The sequence below is a fragment of the Phodopus roborovskii genome, unplaced genomic scaffold (assembly GCF_943737965.1).
Source record: "Phodopus roborovskii unplaced genomic scaffold, PHOROB, whole genome shotgun sequence".
In the NCBI taxonomy this organism is placed as follows: domain Eukaryota; kingdom Metazoa; phylum Chordata; class Mammalia; order Rodentia; family Cricetidae; genus Phodopus; species Phodopus roborovskii.
Window position 1 is genome coordinate 1,347,081 of NW_026125675.1, and position 14,608 is coordinate 1,361,688.

The 14,608-nt window shown below is 51.5% G+C and overlaps 1 protein-coding gene across 1 annotated transcript; it reads right to left on the bottom strand.

The window, feature by feature from the left end:
- Positions 1 to 579: 579 nt before the first annotated feature.
- Positions 580 to 9,906, bottom strand: LOC127217319 (X-linked lymphocyte-regulated protein 5C). The gene is made up of 9 exons (XM_051178267.1): positions 9,798 to 9,906; positions 9,192 to 9,261; positions 8,236 to 8,274; positions 7,997 to 8,024; positions 7,008 to 7,096; positions 6,058 to 6,157; positions 4,609 to 4,707; positions 824 to 928; positions 580 to 726 (listed from the first exon to the last, which is right to left on the bottom strand). Exons 1-9 carry the CDS (start codon positions 9,901 to 9,903, stop codon positions 652 to 654), a joined length of 711 nt encoding a protein of 236 aa, XP_051034224.1. The 5' UTR covers positions 9,904 to 9,906; the 3' UTR covers positions 580 to 651.
- Positions 9,907 to 14,608: the final 4,702 nt, after the last annotated feature.

Below are 14,608 nucleotides of genomic sequence, written 5' to 3' on the forward strand. Positions count from 1 at the left end.
AGATGTTCACTGATAAATGTTTTTGACCAAAGGTAAGGGCAGGTACCTTTCCACCAGTGCTGAATACAGCCTGGAAACGAGTCTGGCTGTCTTTGGGAAATGCCACAGCCCCACCGCAAGCTCAAACCCAAGGCTTTCAGATCTGGCTCTGTAGTGGGAATCCTGTAAACCGTTTAGCACATCTGAGTGCGAAAACCAGAGTCGTGTGCAGTTAAGTCTGAGGGAACATGTTGGGTTGGATTTCCAGTAAAGGCCCATTTGCAAAGGCCTTGGCTCTGTGACATCATGAATAATAAAAGCATGCACAGATTAATGGATCCCGTCGTTATTTATTTCTTCCCGAAATGAGTAAAGTAACACTGACTTTGCGGAAGTGAAGGGGAACCAAAGAAGCCAATCGTAAAACCAAATGACATTATTTGCTTCCAAAATGTAACTGCCACTGGTGGGAGAATGTACCTCCCTTGCTGTCAGGGGCCAAGGATCCACACTTAACTGTTGCTACTCACAGAACTGTTGGGGGTTCAGTTCATGGTGAACAGAGCCCCAGTCTTATTTCTAACAAGCAAAGTAAAGAGAAAGGAGCTGCATCGACCACTAGGAATATCCTGTCAGCAAGGCCAATGCTCCCTGTGCATCTTTGCGTGAGCTTCAGATGGTTTCTTCGGGGCAGTCAAGGACCAGGGATTGAAGGTACGTTTCAACAACAGCCACATCTTGCTCTTGCTGTTTGAAAATGGAGAGTTGGGGAATCACTATTCCATCTCTGCCCACAGGAAGCCACCCCGAGGCACACAGCAAGCATTACAGACATGCGACTTACCGTTTCCATGATAACTCTGTCCTGCGCCTTGAAGATTTCCTTCCTCACTTCACTTCTGTCACCACCAATAAACGCTTTGCGTTGTTCACTCAAGTCCTTGGCTTTCTGAAAAAAAGAAAAAAAAAAAAAAAAACGACAAAAACCAACAAACAAACAGAAACTCTACTTGAGCCTGAAGCCCTCTGGCTTGACACCTTACCCCATTTCATTTTAAAGGAACCGACTTTCCATATCCAAAGGATGTTTGTCATGATTTAAACTTAAGAACAGTGGCGAATTTGAGCACGTTAAATGACTACCCCACAAAAATTTCCAGTGACACATTGTAAGGCGGTATCATTGTGGGACACGGACAGCTAGGGCACACATCTCGGAAAATGGGTGGAGGATCAGTTAAAAAGTCACGGGGAGCAGATATGGAAAAGGAGATGCAGCCCCTCCCCATAATGTGTAGGACTCCCCCCACGCCCACCACCGGGACCAGGCCAGCAGGAAAACCTGCTCGAAACTAAAGTTACCCAACATGGGGATGAGAACTTTCACTTCAAACTTAACAAAAACCTAATAATGGGTTTTAGAAATAAACAAAGTAACTAACTATAAAAAAAAAAAAAAAAAAAAAAAAAAAAAACAGAGCCAACAAGTAAGGCTTCTTGGTAACAACATTTTTCTCAGTTGGGCTCTGTTTAGCTGTAGACAAGCACAAGTATTCACTGCTCCTTTAAGGGAGGATTTCTGACTCAGCATAAAGGAAAAACAAAAAAAACAAAACAAAACAAATAAACAAACAAACCCCACAAGTCTTTTAAAGAGCTCTCCAAAGAACTTAACGGTGTGTACGAGGGCCGGCAATGGCAGTGGCCACATCGCCAAGCCGGCAGCATGCTGGTGGATGGCAGCGTAGACCAAGGCACTGAGCACAGCTCTCAGTTCTGGCGGCAAACGTACCCTGCCATCTTGGATAGACCACGGCTAATAGGGCCGTGACCTTCATTTTAGCAATGTTGTTGTTTACCAGATAAAAGGCTGGTGGCCAGAAGAAGATAAAGACAGTTTAGTTTCCTGCTTGGCTGAGGAGTGTGCTAGACACACTATGGCCTATAGGCTGAAGATGGAACATTACAGAAGCACTTCGGGTGCCTGACCGGGCAGTGAGTTGTCTCTGTCATTTCTAGAGTTTATATGTTATCCTTCTGTGGTCTTTGATGGAACTGAAGACAGATAGTTAAGGTTATAGTTAGGATTAAAGATAAGTTACATGTAAGACTTTAGACTCACAAAGATAGGGTAGATGGTGAAATATTTTCTTTAAATCTTGCTAGATGTTAACAAACTTAATATTGCTAACTATGGTTCTTGTTTGATAACTGTTTTGCTATATAATATATCTTGCTATGTTAAGGTTAAAAGCCCTTCTTTTTACTTCAGACAGAAAAGAGGAGATGATGGGAGACGTCATTCTGTAAATATGTTGCTCGTCTTGGTTAACGAATAAAGCCCTGTTGGCCAATAGGAAAGCAAGATAGGTGGGTCTAGGAGACCAGGAGGGGAGAGGAAGGAGTAGGGAAGAGATTCAAGATGGAGGATGGAGAGAGCAGAACGCCGGGGCCTCTGTCCGGTAAGAGGAGACCACGTGGAAATGCTTAGGTGAATAGAAATGGGATAGTATTTAAGACAGTGCTAGCCGATAAGAAACGCTAGTAACTGGCCAACAGAATTATATCTAATACAGCGTCTCTGTGTGTTATTTGGGGCTGGCGAGGCGGTGGGACCAGGCCGGCAGGGAAAACCGGCTCTTAACACCTGTCCAGTCTCTGCCCTATTACCAGGGCCCAGACATCTTAGGAACAGACACCCTGCACACCAGCTGAAAATAAGTATGTGAATGGAGCTTGCCGGGCTTGATGCTGAAAAGGACGCAAATGGTGACGTCAAGCAGTAAACACATAGGGTGTCCTTGGGGGAAGACAAGGCACAGGAAGCTTTGTGGGCAAAGAGCAGACGCAAAGCAAGGGCAAGGAACGGGACTCACTTCAAGGGAAGCTGCTTCACTGGGAGGAAGGAAGAGGGACAGAAGGAAGCAAGCAGCCAGCGCAAGCTTTCAAGACTGTGTGTGTGTGTGTGTGTGTGTGTGTGTGTGTGTGTGTGTGTCTGTCTGTCGTCTGTCTGTCTGTCTCTCTCTCTCTCTCTCTCTGTCTGTGTGTGTGTGTATGTGTGTGTGTGTAGGTGATGGGTGTGAGGAGGTGATGGGTGGGTGGTTGGGTGGGTGGGCAGAGGACACGGGAAACAGAGCATTAAGAAGGAAGGCCACTGGGAAATCTTGAAAAGAAAACGCCATGTTTGACGAAAATAGTCCCTCAGAGGCAGAGCGGAGGACGGGGACAGGAGGGAAGCCTGGGTGGAGGAGCAGAGAGCAGTGTACAGAGACGCAGGGGCAGAAGGGTCTGGGCAGAAGGGCATGGATCATCTGGGAAGCCAGAGATATCCAGTCACAAGGCTTCCTATGTGGTGCTGCTCACATTGAGCACTCACAGTTAGATGCAAGCCTATCTGACAGGTTCTTCCAGCCAGTTCCCAAGAAGTATCCAGCTGCATTGGGGCTCCATATGTGTGTGTGGATCTGAAGGCCTTGAAAATTCAGTTTTACTTTTCTGTGTGCTTGGTGTGTGCAGGTGGGTGTGCACGTATGTCTGTTTCAGTGTGGAGACCAGATGTCACAGAAAACTCAAAGCGATTCCCTTCACGTGGACGTGTTTGCATGCACACACGTGTGCTAGTGTGTGGCAGCACCATCCTGAACAGCTCACCACATTACTCCTTGAGGCAGGGTATCTCACTAAACACAGGGTTTTCCCAATTTGCCTGTACTGGTGGTCACACAAGCCCCAGGGATCCTTGTGTCTCTAGCCTCACCTCGCTGGGGTTATAGGCAGAGTTTGCCATGCCCGGAGTGCACGTGGCTGCTAGGGGTAGCCACCTGGGTATTAACTGGTGAACGCATGCTTGCTCAGCAAAAACAGACCTAGCTTCTCGCTGGCACCCGGAAAACACTTAATTTACTATGATACACTGAGCACTTTAGATAAGGCATCTGAATCAGATCTGAGGAGAGGTATTTCATAGGGTATTTTAATGAGAGCATCAAAAGGAATTCCCGCTGAAGGGCTGCTTCAACTCCTGGGTGTACAGGCGTCACTTAGGGCCTGGAGCTTCAGCGAGGTACAGTTGCCGGTTCTATGCTCTCAATTCAAAGCGGGTTAATCCTCTACCAACTCTTCCAGTCCCCACATCAGCTGTAGAGCTGTGAAATACATGACCGCCAATACTCAAGTGTAATTCTAATGTCTGAAGACTGCAAAACACTCAACATGGAAGAAAGTAAAAACTGTCCTTGCCCTTTGCTCATCACTGACCCGAGCCGTCCAATCAAAACAAGTCAAAGAACACCAGAAGGATCCCCAGACTTGCTAATTTCCATCGAAATGTCACTAGAGGTCAATAACTCATCACTGTGATGCACTGTGCTCCTTTATAAGCAAACTTCCAGTCACCAGCTGCTGTGCTAGAACACGGTCCACAACACCGTCATCAGTTTCCCAGGCTAAGCAAACCTCAGCATTTCTGCTGTGTGTGGGGAAAATATCCCAGAGAGAATGTGATCACAGTTTTCAAAACTAATTCTTTTTCTCCCTCAAATTGAGAAGGGGCCAATCTGTCTTCTGCTCGTAACAGACACATGGTAAGACATAAGGGTGTGTTCTGTCAACAAGTGCAATCTATCAGACCTTCAAAAATGTGTCACACATATCTTTAGCGTTCTCCATCTTGGTTTCATGATCCTCTACAGCTTTCTGCAACACCTTCACCTGCTGCTGAGCTATAAGCTGAAACAGAGGAAACCAATGAAAAAATGTCAGTAAAACTGAACACTGAACCCTGCCGCTTACAGGAATTCCTTCCCATCATGCTTTGTTCTCTGACATTCATGATGAACAAGTCTGAAGCCTTGGCCTCCAATGCCAAAAGCAACATAACACGATCTGACCAGTGTCAGTCTTGCCACGCTTGTGCAGAAATCCTATGAAATAACCATTTTAAAATTATCAATAAGACCCACCTAATCTGTGGCTTCCTACCTCACCAGAATTTTACGTTCCCAGCATTTCTTTGTTTTCATAAAATATGTTTTAATATGATGAGAACACATTAGCTTCCAAGGAAACCCTCCTTTCCAAGAAAGCAGGACAGACAGACAGAGAGAGAGAGAGAGACAGAGACAGAGACAGAGAGAGACAGAGAGTCAGAGAGGGGGAGAACTAGAGAAAACGAGGGAGAGAGAGAGAGTTCTGACCAAACTTTCCTCATCAGTCAGCCATGCCCCAGATTGTGACATTCTGTCAACTACATTATCAACCAAATGAGAAGGGCAGGGAAGATGAATGGCAAACATACATCATCTCACGAGGCCACACATTCTGAAGCAACATGTCAAAAACGCAAGCACTCAATACACAAGATCTAGAAAGGTACGGACGGATTCTTCACAGGTCTGCTTTGACTCCTAGGAAACTGAGGCAGGGGGGTTAATTGTTCTCCTGAGCTTTCCCAAGGTGCCAGTGTCAGGACTATGACAGCATCTGAGTCCAGGTGCTGCTTCCCCACCTTTGGAAGGCAGGGCCTTTGGAAGGCAGGGCCTTTGGAAGGCAGGGCCTTTGGAAGGCAGGGCCTTTGGAAAGCAGGGCCTTTGGGAGTACAGCTCTGTCCTCCATCGGGATGAAAGACCCCTCAAAGACAGCACTACTCGGTGTCCATGAACGCTAAGCCTCTCCCTGCTCTGCTCTGTCCCAGCCACACTGGCTGCTCTCACTTTGCCTCCCTGATCACTGTGTCAGAAGGCAGACTGGGACTCCCCACCCCCACCCCTCCTGCACTGTTTGGCATCTGCACTGTGTGTGGATCACCAAGGGCAACCTCTGAGCACACAAGCCCATACCTTCTCCTGCACTGTCCACGCAGTCCCTGCTCACCCGCCCACCATGCTGGCCCCTCACCCATGACCACACCACCCCAGCACAGACAAAGGGAGCAAGCCAGAGAGGACAGCTAGTCTCTCCAGGCCATATCCATCACCCTCCTTGTGTCCCGTCCCTTTCCCTTGAGACCTGCTGCACTGAAGCCCTGCCACTGTGGAAAGGGACTCAGAGGACCTATTCCAAGCTAAGAGCAACACTCACATTGAGGCGTTCTTCTTGCTCCCTTGCTCTCACCACATCGCCCAGCCACTTCTGATACAGGGACTCAAACATCTGGGAGTGTATGGAGTGAAGCTCCTGCCTGTAAAACACAGTAATGATTCCTGAGCACCCTCACACTATGTGAGGCCAAGGCAATGACACCACACACTCATTGTTGTCACACAAGAGCCAGGAGCCAACGACAAAAGGGGGCATGAATTAAATTGTCTCTTGAGAGGCAGAAATGTGACCCACTCTAATCCCAGAAGAATGCTGTTTTAATTGGTTACCTAAGGGGGATGTCATTTTGCACGTCTTCCCTCTCCCTGGGATGCTCTGAGGCACACCTTTCCCAAGACTGCATTCCTGGCTTAGAATCTGACTCATCTTTGCTCCCCCTTATGGAGTAACTAACCTACAGCTTCTGAGAGCCAAAGTCCGTGTTGTGAAGGCAACATACCCTTCGTCCTATGGCACTCACACACACGAAGAGCCAAAGTCCGTGTTGTGAAGGCAACATACCCTTCGTCCTATGGCACTTACACACACGAAGAGCGCACAGAACCCTTTCCCCACATGGCCACGATGACTGACCAAGAGGAGCCCCGATGGCACCTATTACCTCTTAACCGGTACGGTCTGGTAGACCAGAGAAGACTGTCTTTCCTTATTGGAAGCTATCCGTCTTGTCATCTGACAGAGGAGAAACTATTCTCTTGCCCATCTTGCAGCTAACACATCTCACCTCTATAAAAGGCAGGGGGGGGTGTTCCGCCACAGCAATGAACAACAGGACTACCTCACAGAGAAAATGCAGTGCTAGGTAGGTCGCATTAGCAATTCCACTCTGTGCAGGATCACCATGGCGGGCAGGCAGGCAGGAGTGACTTTGGAAGGAAGAGTAAAAGCTGTACAGGTCTCATTTTACAGATGGTCATGCACAACTGTACCTTGACTTCTGCTGGGTTTTGAAAATGCTCTGGAGGTTTTCGTTCAGGCTTCTGAAAGAGTCATTTATATCCTTTGCAAACTGCTTCCTCTTTGCCAGAAGGGACTGGGTAATGCCACCTATTTGAGAAAGGAAATGGTATCACATTAAATCGAATATCCAGAGGAAGCCACGCTCCTTCAACCCTGACACATCACCTACACAGTAGGAGGGGTACCTATAGATCCTGTGTCCATGTTGCTCTTCGCTGAACTTTTATTTATTTTAAAATCTGAGACTGGGTCCCGAGCAGCCCAGGCTGCTCTCAAACCTGAGAGGCGAGTGAGGGCGACCTCCAGGTCCCGAATCTCCTAAGTGTTAGGAATACAGGCACACTGGGGGGGTGAAGGGGTGGGGGGCATCGTGCTCTGACGAGTGACCGTCACTGACAAAACATTTTCTGGACACCTTAGAGATCAAGCGGTAGTTCCTCTGTACCAGAAAGAGCAATGCTCTCAGATGTCAGACACCCTGGCTTACATGAATTGACTCTATACACTGGCTAAGGATTGACGATATCTCTCTAGTAATGTCCTTTTAGGGCCATCCACACAAGTGAGCAAAAGCTGCCTCAGCTTGGGAGGTGGCTTGTGGCACACTGACTTGGTTACCGTGAATGACAGAAAACAAGCCCGTGTGGCATGCTATGCGTCACACACACTTTTCTTCCCGGTCCACATTGTGGCTGCCTTCGGTATTCCCTGACAGGCTCATCAATCTACATACAGCCTTCAGGCTCTTACCCATGCCCTCTTTGGTAGGGGCTCCTGGAGGAGAGCAAGGTCGCAAAGCCAGAAAAATGACTCAATTCAGGATGTGAAAAACAGCTGTTGAATTGTAACTTACCACTCAGTGTGGTAGGACAAAAAGCAGAGGTTTATCTGCTTGCCCATCATCTCTAGTAACACTCTTCAGCAACCAGTGCAGGAATCGGGAAACTCTCCTGACCACCTCAGTGACAGCTATTCCAGTCCCCCGGCTCAGATCAGCTAGCTAAAAGTTAAGCTAAAGGTACCACCACCACCACCTACACCCGCCCACCTGTAAAGGGCAAATGGCAATTTACTGTTCCACCAAAAATGAATGAATGAATGAGTGAGCGAGTGAGTGAATGAGTGAATGAAAGAAATTCCTCTGCACTGCAGAGGGGTCCGAAAGAAAGCTCTGGTACCAGCAACATCTGCTCAAACACACCTTTGAAATCCTGTATCCTCTTCTGAACAGGTTGCCTGTGGAAAATGCACACAAGAATCCTTAAGTGAGGACAAGCATCCAAAGTGTGCACTGAAGGAAGGTGAGGCATGCGGTTTTGCAGGGACTAGTGCTTATGCGGGACAGAGTCTGGTTTTCCTCTCTTGGGGTTGATGGGAGGTGCCATTCTGTAAATATTCCTTCCCATTCCTGCCCATTTTCACAGTGAATCAGTGAGTTCACTGCAGATGCATACGGGCACATGGGCAAGCGTTACTGGCTGGAGCATGGGTGACTCACAGTCAGCCTTCTCTCCAGGAAACCAACCTCAGGCTGGGTGTTGGATGAATGAGTCATGACAACTGAATCCCAGGCATTCCCTTGCCAGCTGCAGGCAGCTCCGTGGAAGTGTCTCCCACCCTCAAGCAGTGACTTCCTGTCATGTTTTGGCAGTACAGGGGTTTTTATAGTAAACGTTTAGCGGAATCCGTTCCCTGTTCGGCAGAGATGCGTTCTGTAAAGGGTTCTCACCCATCTGTCGTGCACTCCAGCCACATTCACACTCATCCTTCCGCGGTGCCCTCCTGCTAGTCCTCCTCTATCACCCCGGCAGTGAGGCCTCTACTTTCATGCCTTCTGACCACACTCAACCTCCACAGTCAGCCTCCACTCCCACTCCCCAATCTTTCCCCTCTATTGGGCATTGCCCACCTCTCCCCAGGCTCCCTTCTCAGTTTGGGTTTTGCCATTTCATGGACCTACTTTATAATCTAGGACCCTCAAATGAGAGAAAACAGGTGACGGTATTCTCTTTGGTGCTGGCTCATTTCACTCAACACCAAACTCTCCATTTGGATCCATTTTCCAGCAAAGGACATCCTTTTCTCTGTATGACTGCATAAAACCACACTGAAACTACCTCCTGGGGCAGGCCAAAGTTCCTGTAAGACATCACCTGGCCTCTTGCATATCTGATCCTGAGGAACAGCTGGCCATCACACTGGTATCAACTGCTGGATTGTTTGCTGCATTGAGAAGAAAGGGGAATCCTTTGTGGATGAAGTGTGCTGCTCTCATCAACCCACATGGGAAACAGCTTCACTCTGGGCTTGGGTGAGCCCATGGCCAACAACAGCAGTTTTAAAGTCATCTTCTGGGAACCGGTGCCCACACCCACACCCACACCCAAACAACACAGGTGAAATTCAGCTCAGCCAGAGTCTGGGGACGGCGGGGACACATATTTGTAAAAGCCTTCCAAGGAAAGTCACTGTGACCCATGGGCTTCTCCAGAGGCCTGCTGGCCAGGACCAATGGCCCTTGTGAGCCGTGCACCTCCGCCACGGGCTGAGAACATCAGGTGTGGACAGAAACCCAGAACATGCTTGAGAATCAGATCTGAGCACCAGAAACCCGCCCCCCCACCACCCATGCATGTAACCCCATGGAATGAACTGGTTAGTACCACGCCACCCATGTGCACCGCCTGCCAAAGAGTAGTAGAATGTCCCCTCAGTTAGGCCCAGCCACATATGCCCCGTCGTATCAGGTGCGTTGTTACCAGGTGCGATTGCATCTGGGTTCTGGGAGTCATCTGAACAGAGATTCGGATCAACCCTTGGGCGCTTGGCACGTCTCTTCATGTCTTTCTGTTCCTCGGTTGACATGGCTTGCGGCCTCACTGTGCTGGGCCGCCGGACTCCTAGAATGTTGGTGTGTACAGTAAAGACACAGGGAAGAATTTCACCACAGCAATGGAAACAGGGACCAGGCCTCCACAGCCTGTGGTCGTGTGCCCTGGCACTTACCCTGCTGGGGCAGAGAGGTGGCAGGAGGAGGATGGCACCGGTACATAATGCCACATCCAATCACATTCTGTCCCTTTTTTCTTTTCTTTTCTATTTTTTTACACCCAACCCCCTCCCCACCCCGGAACGCAGAACGCAGAGCTCTCTGCAACCCCGTAGCCCCCAATCTCAGCCCTTTCTGCTGATTGCTTGTCTCCAGGATAGGGCAAGCTTGGTCTAGCCCCAGGCCAAGTGCCACAATACCTGCATCTTCTCACAAACACCAACCCACTGATAGCCAGTGTGGGCCCTGGAACCATGTCTGGGCACACCTGCTGCACACTCAAGTGAAATCCCGACCCGCTCTCAGAAACAACTCAGGGACCCAGACATCTAGGAAAGGCCCAAGGAATACACCCAGGAGGCAAATCCAGAGATTCCCCAATATACTCACACAAGGTGACACACAGTCTGTATGAGCGCCCGAGGTCTTTGTGCTCACAGACAAGCACGGTGGGCCCCAGGAATGTTAAGCACACAGGCTTGTCTCTTCAACTGAGCACAGGCGTGCATCTCTTTTCCAACCAGAAGGCGGGGAGTGGATGTCGTTAACGGCCTGGTGATCTATGCTGCCTACAGGGCCAGGCCACACTCGGATCTCCCAGATTATCATGTTTCTCCCAGACTCTCCCACCCTAGGCCTTCCTCGTTAGTTTGGTTTCTCAGTCAACAGAGCCCATCCTTTGTGGAGATGCCCCATGTACGTGGCAGCCTGGTGTACTGTCTCTGCTATCCGCATGGCTGAAGCCACAGCAGATCCGAGGTCCCTAAGATACAGAACCCACCTTCATGGGACAGGTCACATGTACATTGCAAGAGAGTGTCTATGTACTTAGGCCTCAACCTTCATTCTGCGCAGGGGACTGAGATAACTGTTACCAGCAAACTTTGTTCCAAAAGTGTACTGTCCTTAAATGTGTCTAACATAAACTGCCCCAGGGTCAGACTCTAGTACTTTGAACCAGCACCTGCTCAGTAAGTAACTAGGCCTTGTTCAAGTGGATTTTCCTTCTTGTACTGGGAACACGTTCTGGAACAGTTTCCCTAACACCGGACTTCATAGAAGCACCCACTAATAACCAGTCGGCCACGAAGACGATCCTATTCCGAGATCCTCCCCTCAGAAACCTCAGTCTCTTTAGAGGAAGGGAGCACCCAGCCACTGCCTGCCTCCACAAGCATGCTTTCTGACAGCACTTATGCATGAGAAAGACCTGAGCATGTGGGCTCATGAGTAGAGCTGCTCATACATGAGGTGGTGGTGGTGGTGGTGGTGGTGGTGGTGTGTGTGTGTATGTGTGTGTAGGGGGGTGGGGGTTTGGTGTGTATGTGTGTGTGTGTGTGTGTGTGTGTGTGTGTGTGTGTGTCTTCCTGGCCTGGTCTGGCCGGGTGGTAGGTGATACAGGCTAGATGTGAGGACCTAGCAGGTGAATACACATCATTCTGTTCCTGTATAGGGCCCCCTCAGTAAGTTTACTACGGGAGGCTGGCAAAGCAGGCACACTTGCCTGTGGCGAGCCAAGCATCCACCCTCGGCCAAGGCCGATGTGGCACAGGTGAGTGGCCTGAGATGTGGCCTGAGAGAGAGTATCATGGAAACCCATGACGTGGGGCTAGGAGATGCTCCTGCAACAGATGGGTCCAAGGGCCACACGTGCCTGGCTCGGGCCCAGCAGTTGCCATGCATGAAATCGCCCAGCAGACATCACAAGCGGGGACATGCATCCAATGTTGACCAAAGAGTATGCAGGGGCAATGGGCACCTTCCACGCTCTCCCCCATCCCTCACTCTGTAACACATACATCTATCTTCTCATACCCGCAGAGCCTGGGATTCTGTCCAGTCCCTTGCAGAAGGGAGGTTTACAGAAATCGCCTCAACCTCAACCAGGCAGGCCCCCGACAGACACCCCGTGATCCCATTCTGCGCCACCACCGAGCACTGTGGATCCAGGCCGACTCTGATTTTGTGACCTCCAGAACCTCAGAACAGGGGCCCACTCAGATTAGGCAGGTGATCATGCTTCAACCACAGTCCCCTGAGAGCCTTCTTCCCATCAGACGGTCGTCCCACCTGAGTAGCCCCCCCCTCCCTGAATGGAACCATTCGGACTAGGTGGAGCAGCATGCACCTGCTCCAGGGTGCTGAGGGATGTGACCCAGCCAATGACGTGGACGTGCTGTTGTGTAAGTCCCAGCTGGGAGCTGCCCTAACAGGGCCTGGAAGACACTGGATTTCACTCTCCAGCACACGGGCGGTCCTGCGCTCGCCTCCCTCTCAGCCCCCGTGGCCCGGACACACCTTCCCAGACTGCACCCCCTCTCCCCCCCCCCGGCCTTGCCCAATTCGGTGGGTAGCTAACGCAGGCTCCGGAAGTCCCCTCATGGACTTCCGAGGCTGCACATACCTCGTTGCTCAGCTGGGGGAGGACGCCTCACCGCATCCTCACCGGCACCGCAAACCCCTCTCAGCCTCGAGCGCAGTCACCAGTCACGGCTGCTGAGACCCCACTTCCGGAAGTAGTCCACTTTGCGCATGTGTGACCCTGGCCACGCCCCCTCCTTGCTGAGGCACTGGCGCAAGCGTGCTTTGGACAGGGGGTTGCGCATGCGCATCCGGGCAGCCACTGTACTAAGGCTGGCGAGGGCCTGAGCCCCCCATACCCTCTCTCAAACAGGCCCACCCGTGCACATGGGGCCGGGAGGACGTCTGAAGCACCCGAAGACCACGGAAGGGGCCCTGTGGGGGGTCCCTAGTCTTTCCCAAGTCCACATGCTGCGCGGGCCAGCCGCGGTCCCCGAGTCCCTCTCGAGGCCTTTGTGGGCTTTGCTCCTGGGCCACTCGGTGTGCAACTTAGGAGCCAGCCATCACCTCCATCACCTCGGGGAATATCCTGGGTCCTAATACCTGGTCACTCTCCCACAGGGACAGGGACAGGGACAGGGACAGGGACAGGCCTCAGCACCGCAGCCCCAAAGCCTGCTGCCCCTCCAGGGGGTCCCATTAGTTGGTCCTCCTTCCGGGAAATAGGAGGGGCCGCGGAGAAGCGGGGGCGCACGCGAGCCCCTGTGCGGTCCCTTTCCTTGCCTAAGCCCAGCCGCGATGATCACGCACGCCCGGAGGGAAAGTTGCACTTCAAAGCCTGGGAGGACCTGAAACACCCACTCTCCTGTTTTACTTGGTCCTAGTGTGCACGTGTGGGCCCGGATAAACGTCTCCTGTGCCCAAAGACTTCAGAGAGCGCCACGGGGCAGGTGCCTAGTCCTGCGGCGAGCACACTTGCCGTGCTGTCCTGCCCACTCTTCTCCGTCCCTGCTTCCTATGCAAGCTTTCCCACGCGGCCCTTCCGGGCCTCCCCCACTCCACTGTGGAACTCGGGCTGCGGACGGAAGGACAGACGGACAGAAGGATGGACGGAAGGCAGGACGGAGGGACCGAGGGACAGATGGGAGGATGGACAGACAGACTGAGGGAGGAACGAACGGACGGATGGAGGGACAGATGTGAGGATGGACACACAGACTGAGGGAGGGACGGACAGAAGGAGGGAGGGAGGGATGGAGGGACGGAGGGACAGATGGGTGGATGGACAGAGGGACTGAGGGAGGGACAGACAGAGGGACAGATGGGAGGATGGACAGACAGACTGAGGGAGGGACGGACGGAAGGAGGAAGGGACAGATGGGAGGATGGACTGAGGGAGGGAGGGACGGACGGACGGAGGGACAGACGACTTCACCTCAGGTATTATCCTGGGTCCTAATACCTAGGCACTCACCTACAGGGACACAGCTCACCACAATCCCGAGACCCCTCTTGGTCCCCCCGGAGGGGGCGTGGCAGGGATGCCTCACTTCCACAAAGTGTTGCATACCTCTGTGGAAAACCACATCTGCCTTTGTGAGCCTGGCGGCCTTGAGGCCCACCCCGTAAGTAATCACGCATACTTGGCTTGGAGCTTTCGGCTGTGCATGCACAAGCTCCCAACTCACCTAGGAGGAGCTCAAAGTGCCCGGAACATCTGTGCTCCCCGTTGGAAATGCTCCAACTTGTAGAAGTATAGATCTGTGCAGAATCGGGGGAGTACCCGAAGGGGGACTGAAAGGGCCATGTGGAAGGTCCCTAGTCTCTGCAGGAGCACGCGCGCTGTCCTGCCCAATCCTTGGGGTCCCTGGCACCTTCACAAAGCTTGCCCAGGCAGCCCTTCCGGGACTTGACCACTCCAGGGTGAAAGCGAGGCCCATGACATCACCTCATGGGCCCTAACACCTAGTCACTCACTCACCTATAGACAGGCTTCGTGGAGAGTCACCAGAGACCCTCCTTTGCCAGGGTTACTCCTCACTTCTGGAAACTAAGGGCAATGGCCTCTCTACAAAAGCAGGCAAGCATGCATGAGACTAGCTATAGGTAGGTGCTCCTAAAAGGACACCCACCCAGCAACCATACGGGTGTAACTTGGGGCTTGACTCGGGCCTGTGTCTGCGCATGTGCATCGGGCCCCAGTAAGCCCCTCCTGTCAAA

Excerpts from the sequence above, each read along its gene's own strand:
- LOC127217319 (XM_051178267.1), bottom strand. The coding sequence starts at position 9,903 with ATGTCAACCGAGGAACAGAAAGACATGAAGAGACGTGCCAAGCGCCCA. Across the intron at positions 9,262-9,797 it reads CCCAGATGCAATCGCACCTG|CAAACAATCCAGCAGTTGAT; the intron begins GTAACAACGCAC and ends TTCTCAATGCAG. Across the intron at positions 8,275-9,191 it reads TCAGATATGCAAGAGGCCAG|GCAACCTGTTCAGAAGAGGA; the intron begins GTGATGTCTTAC and ends CATTTTCCACAG.